Consider the following 10,949-nt stretch of genomic DNA (forward strand, 5'->3'; position numbering starts at 1 on the left):
TCTGTCTCCTTTCGTGCTGCCTCCCTCCATTTTTCGAGATTTTAGGAAAAATTCTACGTCATGATGAATCGCGAGATGTTTTCAAGCCTCGATTTCATTTCCTTCAATCCATGAAGGAAATCGGCATTGTTCGATTCAACAAACATTAATTATACTTGCAATACTTGTTATTGCGATTCAACTCAACACTCAACACTCGCTGGTATTTCCATTCTTCAAATCTAAGTGATTCACTGATAAAAACGTTGGCTAATCGGGGCAATTTTTTTAACTCTTTTTATATCCGAGAACAGATTCTGTAAGCGATTGTTGACCACAAAAGAGACTAATTGGAGAAGATTTCAGAGAAAACAGTGAAAAAAACAAGTTATATTTCTTAAAAATTGAGGAGCGCGTAGATTCAAATATGGCATTGTGCAATTTCCCATCGATGTTAAATCTTTTTCTTTTTTTTTTTATTCTATATAGAATATATCGATAGACAATGCCATGTTTGACGTAAGATCGTTATAATCTTCATTTTATTATTACTAATTCACATATTCGTTATGTCGGATTTGGCACTTACGTAACTCAGGTGCCAGTCGTTACACCGAAGCTTTGTCAGCCACAGAGGAATTTTTATCTACACAGACAGATCGGAATATACTTGTGTAGATTTGTATCGGTTAAAAATCGCCCATATGCCAGTCATTACAATCTGTTACCGCATCACCAAAGGTCGCGATTAGTCTATCAACAACCACGGTCTTCTCCGATGAGTACATAATCATGATCTAAAATATTTCTATGTACACACTGAGAAAAATTTCATTTCTTACAGTATCGATCGATTTTCAAAGCGTTCCAAAAATAATACCCTAAGTCCTTATCGATGTCCGTGATAAAATGTAGCAAAGCATTATACACACGGTATTCGTTTCCAACTCAACGTTTCGCGTGTTGCCGCAGTTTTTTTCTATTATCTTTGTTTGCGTAAGCGGAAAACGTGTGTAACGAGCTAAACGGTATCTCGTACATTTGATTCATCATCCGCAAAAATTCCGCTGACATGCCTGTTGAATAATGCGCGAAGTTATGTTAAATTTCGCAATGCTTCTTTGTTCTTTCCCTGATATGAATATTGCGATTTTTCCCCCATCGAGTTGGGCGGAAAATGGGGAACATATCAAAGTTTGGAAAAGAAATGTCAGGATGAAGCGAAAAGTTGGAAAAAAGGAAAAGGCTGAACTCATATCGAACGTAAGATAAAAAAGAAACTTTAAAAAATGAGAAAAAGAAAAAACGAGGAATAAAATTATACAGAGCCAAAAATAATTTTATTCCCACTCCCTTTTCGAAATGAGATATACATATTTTTTTTTTTTTTCTGACACGCTGTGAATGCGTTAATCCTGCATACGTAAGTATGATTTGATACGTGTGGATACATGACGAGCTGATCCGAATTGGTTTCAATTTTGCGACAACTTAAAGCGGATCTTTATCAGCCTAGGACTTTCTATAATCACGTATGATTACGTGTCTATTCCTGACGTAACCGGCAAGTGTCACAGAACGCCTTGGACCATAGTACATATTTACGTTACGTAAACAATACCACGTTACGTAAACAATACCACGTTTCGTGCTTATCAAATACTTGATTTTCAGGCAAGTACACTTGTGCAAATGAATTCTGAAATAGTTGCCAACTTTTTCGAGAAGTTACTTTTTTCGATTGTCTAAAATTTCCCTTAGCCATTGATTTTATTTTTTTAAACGTAAAAAGTTTTAATTAAAAAATTAAATTTAATGGTCAATGTATTATTTTTTCATTAGAAACCTGGGCCGAATCTGCATTGCTAAGGTAATTACCTTGTCGAAAAAGTTAGTCGTCTCATATTCCATTCCCCCTAATATACAAACAGTACGTTATGCAATGTTCCAGACGTTTTTGAACAAATGCGCCCAATACTGTCAAAATTTTATCAATTTATGATGCTGAGATAATCTCGGTCAAGCATCAGATACGGGTGATCGTGTTGTTATAACTACGAGGTTCTGTCGAAAAAACGGCTAGTTACACGCTTGTTCTCACGAACTCAACATGGGCGAGTCGAAGCCGCACAAAATTTGGCTGCTCATAGTTGCCATTATCTTGCCAAACGCTGGCGGATGGGTCGGAGCTGCTCTATGGCAAGACAAGGACTGGTTCGAGGTAAGCTCAACCTTATTCACTTACACCTATGGAAACTTTGACATCACTTACACGCCGGCTTTGGAACGTTGTTACTTGAACAAAATTATGAGAGAAAATTTAACAAATTCAACACTTCAGACATAGAATCCAATCTTAGTCTTAGCGAAAAACGATGGAGGATGTGGGTGAAATTCTTTCAAGCAGAAAAAGCAAAACAACATTAAATACGTGTACGGGGTCTCTGAGAACCCAAAGTTTTTTCAATCATTCTTCATTTCACTTGCACAAAAAACCCTGATCCAAGCACGCGCACTTTAAAATTTTACGTAAAAGTCGGTTCTGGATTAAACTCCGCTTGCTCACTGATATTCTTTCCAATTTCCACTTCCGTAGAAAACAATGGTCTAATTTTTAGCGTTCCGACTTTTCTTAGAGTTTGAATAGATTTAATAATCCAACACTGAAACGTTCGATAATTTTTACACGCTATAGAACGAGGTTGTGCAACCGTCATGGAGGCCACCAAACTGGCTTTTCCCAGTCGCTTGGACGATAATTTACACATTGATGGGCATCGCTTCTTACTATGTATGGAAAGAATCGCCGAGTAAGGAGAAGCTTTACCTTCCGCTCGGAGTTTACTGTCTACAACTGATCTTCAACTGGTTCTGGACGCCGTTATTTTTCATCTGGCATCTCATCCTCGTGGTGAGTGTAATTCTAGGGATCAGATTTCCTCATCGCGTTTTTAATTTTTTTTTTTGCAAAGTCCGTTTCAATTCACTTGCAATAACAGATATCTGATTTCCGTACCTGTGACTTCTTATTTAAAAACAAACTTTTCTCCTCAGTCGCTGATCGACATCGTGATCCTGTGGGTGCTGATCGTTGTCATGATCTACCTGTTCTTCAGGGTTTCAAAGAAGTCAGCGTTAATGCTGGCCCCGTACATCATTTGGGTAACGATCGCGACTGCTCTGAACGCGAACTATTATCACCTTAACAAGGATCTCTAAGCCTTAGCTGTGATAATTGTGCAATTTATTGTACCTGTTCATAATTATATACTCATGTAACTGCGTCAGAGTAACACACGCGTGCGTAAAGAGTGAATTTTTAACGACTGCATGGTCCACCGTCTGCTAAAATTTAATGCGCATGCGCTGCGGTCCGAGAGCAACCATTTGCCAGGGTGACCAACTGTCTCCAGACTCAAAAATTTTCACAGTTGTAAATCGAACACAACTGACATCGACGATTGTGAAAATTTTTCAAGTTAAACATTGCGGCGAACTGTCGTATAAATTTGTAACGGTTGGTAGCCCTGGCAAACGGTTGCTCTCGGATTATAGCGCATGCGGTAATTAGAAATTCACTCTGTATAACGCTATATGACAAGAGTATGTGAAAAAGGAAAGGGAGCAGACAAACGATTAAGTGACAATCAAATTTTATATGATACTTGTAGGTTTGGTGATAATAAAATTAATTACTGACAAATCAAATTGCGACTAATGAAAACCCAATTCACCAATTACTATAATATTAATCCGCTTATGGTGAGCAGGAATTATATTAACAAGTCTGAATTGCGAATTTTTTAAACAAGCAATCTCGTCATCGTCAGAGGCGCGAATGGAATCTTTAGAAACTTTGCACTTACGCAATATAATCACCGGAAACTTTTCTAGGCGGTCAAACACTTTTTGTGTCAACAAATGATAAAGGGAGAGGGCGGGGGGGGGGGGGGGGACTGAGAAGACGTTTCAGCAAAGTCATCGACAAGCATCACATAACATTTCGATACGGTTTACCTCCAGAGAGCCGGTGCAAAGTTTGCTTGAAAATTCTGATGAGATCATTGACTCTTTGTCGAAGTGTCGTCATAAGTCCTTCTTTTCATCTTACCGTATCACAAGACTTATTCCGATGCTCTGATAGATTACTTCAACTACACTTGTACGCACATTCAGGGCTGCCCTAATGATTATTGAATAAAGTTTGCGAGGTTAATCATGTTTTACGCTTATCTGACAAGGTAAATATTGTGAATCATCTTACTGTAATCGAGGGCACACATGACAACGCCGATAATGTAACGTCAGCTAATATCGATTAATATTTTAAGGTTCCGCGTTACTGTGTTCTTATCAAAATTTATTCCGACATCGCGATACTTTGAAAGCGAGAACCGCTGAACGCCTACTGACATCTCGTGGCTGTTGCGAGAACCTCGATTGATTGTTCAATTTATTTATAAAGGCTTATCGTCAGAGTTATGCTTTCGTTACATTGTCATATGAAATTAAACTGGTTGATTTTCTCTCTAATTCGATGTTATCGCAACGATACGGATGTTGAAAATTATTTTCAACCATGCGCCATTTCTATCTAAATACGAAGCAGTTATATAATCAGCAGGTGTGTACATATATGTATATATACGTTAGGGGGTACAATTTTAGGGGGTATGCTAGTATAGGTATCAAAAGGTAGTAAACATTACATACGTATAATACGTATGTCAAAGGGTTAAATATTCATAGCCATAAAGGCATAAGCGTAGGATGAAGGGTTGAATCTGCATGGGTATAAATTTGGTTACAGTGAAGGGAAGGTGGTGGAAGGAATTAGATATCTTTACAGTATAGAGAGATATATCAGAATGTATAACGTTGTAATTATGTTATTAACTATCATGTTGGTTATTGAAATCGGAAGCCCCGATTTGTATAAACATGAAAGGATTGCTAGTAACGGCAGAAATAATGTTATCAATCCAATTTTTTGCGGACAAAATAAAAATCCCGAATGCGGATAACATCGTTAAAGGAAATATCACACTTTATCGAGTCTGTACGATTCCACGGTTCATTATCCGCTAGGCATTGAATTACCCCAATAAGACCCTCATTTTTCCGATTAGATCTTGAAAATAAATGAGAATAAAAGAAAATACTTGAACGTCGCTTTTATGTTTTCACGTAAAATTTTCTGTACATAATGTAAACGGAACTTGTAGTTTGTGAAACAACGCCTTGTTTTCAGAGCAACAAAATACAGTTGGGCGTAATTTGTCAGTCCCAATGAATTGAAAAAGAGGAGTTAAAAATTGTTAAAAAATTAGTGGAAAGTTACTAAATCGTCGGTGAATCAGCTTGTGTTGTATTTTAAATCTGAGAAACAGTTTTACAAGGATTTTTGGTGATCTTGCTCAACAGAGCTCAAACTATACTTACGGAGAAAATGACGGGTAAATCGTCCTTTTCTTTTTCTTCTTCTTCTTCTTCTTCTTCTTCTTCTCCACCATCGAATCAATTATATTAATAAACCGTACACATCTATGTTATGTAAGCAATCCCACGTTTCGCACTTATCGAATGCCCCTATATTTCTGCATGTAAGTATTACGCCTGTAACGTACTTTCATCTTTTCGACTAATGCATCATACAGTGTCAAAATATTATCAATTAGCGATTTAGAGATTACCTCTGTCTAACTAAAATCAGCCCTGGGGGCTCGTTGCGTTATAACTAGATCGTATCGCCGTAAGGACGTCCAGTTCAACCTCAATTCTCACTCACTAAGGATGGGCGAAAAGAAACCGGACAACATTTGGATATTCCTCTTTGCCGTTGTGCTACCAAATGCCGGCGGATTGGTTGGAGCCTCTCTCTGGCAGGACAGAGATTGGTTTGAGGTAAGCATTTCGCAAATTTTATCCACCTCTACACATTTTCTTCTTTTCTCTACTCCGTACGTGAACTGCCGAGCGTGAATCCATCATTTACAGACATTCCGTTGTCAAACCGAAAGAGTCGAAAATACTCACCGTCTTAAATATTTTCTGAAATCTTTAAGAACTTGGTCGGATTTTTTCATCGTTTCATATTTCAGCGCTAATTTTAGTTTATCGGTACAGTAACTACTTGATTCACATTTCTTTTTCTCATCTATTTGTTGCTCATCTATTATCTTATGGTATTTCATTTCACCTTCGTAGTAATTGTTCGTAAAAAAATCTGCAAACGGTTGTCGTTAAATCGTTTAGCAAAATATCTAAGGTGCTGTGCTTTGGTTATATAATTCTTGAAAAATTACGCACCGTGTGAAATGAAAAATTTTCTAGATCTTAGCACGACATTCAGCGAACCTGTTATAGAAGTGGCTTTACTCTTTATGCATTTAAGCACGTTCAATTTCACCGTGATTCGAAATTGACTTGAATAATCACAAAATCACACTATTTTCTACTTCTTCAATGTCGATTCAACAAATCACATTCCTACCATCATGGATGGTTCTTTCGCAGATCAGACATGAGTGAATTTTGCTGAAAAGTGACCTTCATTGAAAAGAAAACTCTCTCAAACGGATTATGGGATTTATTATCGGTGTAAAATTTTTCCCACCAGAACGAAGTAACGCACCCGTCATGGAGGCCACCAAACTGGCTTTTCCCAGTCGCTTGGACGTTGATATACTCTCTAATGGGGATCGGATCGTACTACGTCTGGAAGCATGGCGAGGGTAAAAACCTCTGGATCGCGCTCGGAGTTTACTGCGTTCAGCTGATCCTCAACTGGTTCTGGACGCCGTTCTTCTTCGTCTGGCATCTTTTGCTCTGGGTTGGTATAATTCTCAGGATCGGACCTCTTCTATTCGTTACTTTCGTATCGAATTAATGCTCGTTTACAAATATTTTTCAACTACATTATCTGTAAATAATTATTCTTCGTGGATTCCCTTCCCCATTCTATATTTCTCCCCAGTGCTAGATCCACTCGCCGTATTGAAAACACGCTTTTCCGCACTTGTGACCAATTGCACAGATCTACGATGGAAAAGTTTTCCGGATACTTGCACATGATATATTCAATTTTTGGTCTACCGATACAAAACATCAACTCCGTTTTTACATATCACATAATGATTTTATTATTTTATTATATTATACACGGAGAGATACATTTCTCAGGATAACTCTGGTAAAATGAATATTTTTCAATAAGATTCAAAGGAGTGAGCAATCTAGTCAATTCATGTTTACTTCGTTGGTATGAAAATTCAGAGTTTGATAATGCGGCAAGCTAAGAAAAAAATGCCTGGAATTCTTTCAAAACTGTTGTTTCTAAATTTTTAGGCAACGTAAAATATCCTAATTGTTAAAATATTGACCAAGAAGTGTTCAGCAACTATGAAAGTTAGCGTATAATATGAGCTTGAAAGTTCACTATATATTATATTGGCGCTAGTTTTTATATTATTGTAGTATTGTAAAAGTTTCTGATATAATCCTGATTTTATACCTAAATTCTACGTTTTGAAACACGAAAATTCACGGAAAAATTGAGGCAGCAAAGAAACAAATTTGTAGCTGTGTAGTATTGTTTGATTAACTTTAGATATTAAAAAAAAAACCTAATTTTTTATGAAATATCGCTTTTCCGAGTCATATATGAAAATGTCGATAAAATAGGTAGTTGAAAACAATTTCAAAAAAACTGCGCTTAGACCCAGGGTCGTTGAGATCAAATCTTACTAAGACTATTCAAATATCAAGGGCAAGAAGACGACTGTTAACCAGTGTAATCAAAACTTTAGATACAGGTAGTTTTATTCGATTTGACCTGCAGTTTACACCTATTTTTTATATAACAAAGTTTCAGCTAAATGTGACATGTGTGTATGTGACGTGGTATATATCAAACGAATCTCGTTTTATACTACATTCAGGACTACTTTCACGTATAGTAACAATCCGGTAAAAGAACTTTTAGAAAAAGAATAAATAAATAAATAAACGCAGGCTTGTTCTATTTAACAATTTTCCTCCACAGTCGCTGGTCGTGATCGTGGTCCTGTGGGTGCTGATCGCCCTTACGATCTACGTGTTCTACAGGGTGAACGTAAAAGCGGCGTGCTTCCTGATTCCCTACATCGCCTGGGTTACAGTTGCTACCGGTCTCAACTCTCATTATTATCACCTCAATAAGGACCTCTGAAGAAAATTTTTTTATTATGTAATTTACCGTACCTGTACACGTGCCTGTATGACCAGTTGAAACGATATGTATGTTACGTAAATGAAAAACACGCGAGCCTTGGTTTTTATACCTATATGATGTATAATAGATCCAGTGATAATAAAGAAAAGTTACGTAAAAAATGAATAATCGATTTGAACGTGAACGTTGATTACAGGCGGAATTTTATCTTCCTACATTTGACACTGCCGGATTAATCCCGTTAGTGAGTCATTGATGAACGAGTAATGATGAATCCTCAAAATTTAAACAACAGTCTTCGAAGCAGCGGCTTGTTTCGCAATTATACATAGTTGATAATTCATCGGAACATCATTTAGCGACGTAGATTCTATTTCTTCACTATGCTGTCATGAAAAACGTCAGAATTATCAGTTGTACCCACATTTGCGTGAATAAATATCACTATTACGCAGCGTTTCATTCTTTATCGTAATGAATCACAGTGCGAACGTATAAAATCATTGCCGTTTTTCAACCGTATTGGAAATTTGCACAGTATACAAAATCTGCGTCCAATTGTACTACGCTGATCATACGTAATTATATTACGTTGAATTCATAGTCAAGTGAATCAAGTTTCAGAAGTCGGAAGCCTTGCGAGAACTTGCATGCACACGGTAATAAACAACTGAAACAATGGCGTTTATGACATTGCACGACGCTTGCAGATCGCAGGCAACCCGACAGGCTGCGATGTCCACGCATCGTTGGATTGATTTGGCTAACAAGACGTAGGGGTAAATTTCACGGACTAAATTCTCGGTTTTTAGGTGTTACCCAAGAGTGCGGTCACTGATCATCAATTCTTGCCACAATTTTCTTCGGCCTGAAATAGCGTTCGACATCAAGCGAGTGCTGAAAATAATTGCAGAGCCAAAATAGAACTCGAAGCGTGCAATTGCAACATGGCCGACTGCACTGACGTCGCTGCAATTTTATTTCGGTCTTGTGATTATTTCCAGGGGTCTACAAGTTTTGAATGACAATAATTATAGCTGAAAGATGATTTTACCCTTATTGTTTTCAATTAGCTCTGTGCGGAAATACCTGCATGAAAATTGAATAAGGTTTGGCTTGAATGCGTCGCATAACAGCAGAAATTTCATTAGTTCTATAAAACGAGAAGTCGCTGAAATTTTCTTCCACAAATTTCACGAAAAATTCGACCAAACTTTGCGAATTGGGAGGTTTTCGTAACCATTCTTCAAAACCCGCAGAGTAAAATAATGAGAAAATTTTCGATTTTCACTGCAAATACAGGCAATACGTATTTGTCCGTGAAAATCATGCGAAAAAATTGGGGTAAAATACCCGAAATATTAAATTTCGCAGGATTTTCCCAAGAATCAGTTGATACCAGACTAGAAAGGATCTGGAAGGTATAAGGGGGTGCGACTCTATCTGACCATGACCGATGACGCGTTGATTAACGCACCGGAGTGATCTAATCGTGAGATACGAAGGTTCGTGATATTATAACTAGATAGTAACGCAGGTAGGATGATCAGTTTAACTGGGATTTTCGCGCATTCAATATGGAAGAGAAAAGAGCCGATAATGTCTGGATTTTCCTTGCCGCTATTGTGGTGCCGAACCTTGGTGGTTGGGTCGGCTTTTCCTTCTGGACGGAAAATGAACAGTTTGAGGTAGCCCTTCAATTATGGTCCAGTTATTAATCAAGCCTCAAAAGGCTTAAGCCGAGTCCAGTACGCTATGTGCTGAACAAAATGTTTCGGTACAATCGATATGAGTAGAAAAAAAAAAAAATTGTTTCCTACTAGAATCGCATCGGTCATCCATCATGGAGGTTTCCAAATTGGATATTCCCCATAGTTTGGACGGTAATGTACACGCTGATGGGAATTGCGTCTTATTACGTGTGGAAGGAAGGACAGGATAGGAAAAAGCTCTGGATACCTTTCGCAGCGTACACTTGTCAACTGATCGTCAACTGGTTTTGGACCCCGCTCTTTTTTATCTGGGTTTTAGTACTTGCAGTGAGTATAAGTCAATTGCAGGTTATTCATCTACCGTTTTTTTTTAATTCAGCCTCACGAGCCATGCAAGATTGATGTTGTAGCGTTATGTACTGAACACAAAGAAGTCTTTCCATAATCGCGCAATGTCTTATCATTAGCTGGATAAATTATGGTGTTATAAGATAATGTTTGCTTTATTTTTCAGTGTTTACAAGCATTCTCAATTTCCTACAATGTTCCACATTTTTTTTTCCTCAGGCCCTGATCAATATCGTTATCCTGTGGGTCATAGTCTTCGCTACGATCGTTCTATTCTACAGGGTAACAAGGAAGGCAGCGCTTTTCATGATACCTTATCTCGTTTGGGTCACGATTCTCATAGCGCAAACTTCGCACTACCATTACATGAACCCGGAACTATGAGCCATTTATTAATTGTGTAATTTATACCGTACCGTTGGCATATTTTATAATGCTTAATACATATCACACGAATATGAGTCAGTATGCCAGACTAATTTTTGATATGATAATAATGTGTAATGCGAGAGAATAAATTTGAGGTAATGCAATACCAGTTGAAACTTGTCTTTATAATATTTTTCTTTAAAAATTATTGATATTACCCGTCTCACGTGCACGGAAATGTGCATTTTTTTACATCTCGATATGGGAAATCGTAATTTTTTTTCCGATAATAAATGATTTTTCGAATCGAAACAAAGCAGTCGCTGGGT

The 10,949-nt window shown here is 37.5% G+C and overlaps 3 protein-coding genes across 3 annotated transcripts; all 3 read left to right on the forward strand.

Annotated features, from left to right (window-relative positions):
- Nucleotides 1-1,518: 1,518 nt before the first annotated feature.
- On the forward strand, nt 1,519-3,687 carry LOC124182209 (tryptophan-rich protein TspO-like). Its single transcript, XM_046569157.1, has 3 exons — nt 1,519-2,200; nt 2,675-2,890; nt 3,034-3,687. Exons 1-3 carry the CDS (start codon nt 2,090-2,092, stop codon nt 3,196-3,198), a joined length of 492 nt encoding a protein of 163 aa, XP_046425113.1. The 5' UTR covers nt 1,519-2,089; the 3' UTR covers nt 3,199-3,687.
- Nucleotides 3,688-5,725: 2,038 nt separating this feature from the next.
- LOC124182211 (tryptophan-rich sensory protein-like) lies at nt 5,726-8,356 on the forward strand. Its single transcript, XM_046569159.1, has 3 exons — nt 5,726-5,883; nt 6,599-6,811; nt 8,024-8,356. Exons 1-3 carry the CDS (start codon nt 5,773-5,775, stop codon nt 8,186-8,188), a joined length of 489 nt encoding a protein of 162 aa, XP_046425115.1. The 5' UTR covers nt 5,726-5,772; the 3' UTR covers nt 8,189-8,356.
- Nucleotides 8,357-9,747: 1,391 nt separating this feature from the next.
- Nucleotides 9,748-10,832, forward strand: LOC124182210 (protein CrtK-like). Its single transcript, XM_046569158.1, has 3 exons — nt 9,748-9,879; nt 10,015-10,230; nt 10,471-10,832. The coding sequence occupies exons 1-3, from the start codon at nt 9,769-9,771 to the stop codon at nt 10,633-10,635; spliced, it is 492 nt and encodes a 163-aa protein (XP_046425114.1). The 5' UTR covers nt 9,748-9,768; the 3' UTR covers nt 10,636-10,832.
- The last annotated feature ends 117 nt before the right edge of the window (nt 10,833-10,949 follow it).

The sequence above is a fragment of the Neodiprion fabricii genome, chromosome 5 (assembly GCF_021155785.1).
Source record: "Neodiprion fabricii isolate iyNeoFabr1 chromosome 5, iyNeoFabr1.1, whole genome shotgun sequence".
Taxonomy (NCBI): Eukaryota; Metazoa; Arthropoda; class Insecta; order Hymenoptera; family Diprionidae; genus Neodiprion; species Neodiprion fabricii.

Coding starts and splice junctions, on each gene's coding strand:
- LOC124182209 (XM_046569157.1), top strand. CDS start 2,090: ATGGGCGAGTCGAAGCCGCACAAAATTTGGCTGCTCATAGTTGCCATT. Junction 2,201..2,674: donor AAGACAAGGACTGGTTCGAG/GTAAGCTCAACC, acceptor TACACGCTATAG/AACGAGGTTGTGCAACCGTC. Junction 2,891..3,033: donor TCTGGCATCTCATCCTCGTG/GTGAGTGTAATT, acceptor TTTTCTCCTCAG/TCGCTGATCGACATCGTGAT.
- LOC124182211 (XM_046569159.1), top strand. CDS start 5,773: ATGGGCGAAAAGAAACCGGACAACATTTGGATATTCCTCTTTGCCGTT. Junction 5,884..6,598: donor AGGACAGAGATTGGTTTGAG/GTAAGCATTTCG, acceptor TTTTCCCACCAG/AACGAAGTAACGCACCCGTC. Junction 6,812..8,023: donor TCTGGCATCTTTTGCTCTGG/GTTGGTATAATT, acceptor TTTCCTCCACAG/TCGCTGGTCGTGATCGTGGT.
- LOC124182210 (XM_046569158.1), top strand. CDS start 9,769: ATGGAAGAGAAAAGAGCCGATAATGTCTGGATTTTCCTTGCCGCTATT. Junction 9,880..10,014: donor CGGAAAATGAACAGTTTGAG/GTAGCCCTTCAA, acceptor GTTTCCTACTAG/AATCGCATCGGTCATCCATC. Junction 10,231..10,470: donor TCTGGGTTTTAGTACTTGCA/GTGAGTATAAGT, acceptor TTTTTTCCTCAG/GCCCTGATCAATATCGTTAT.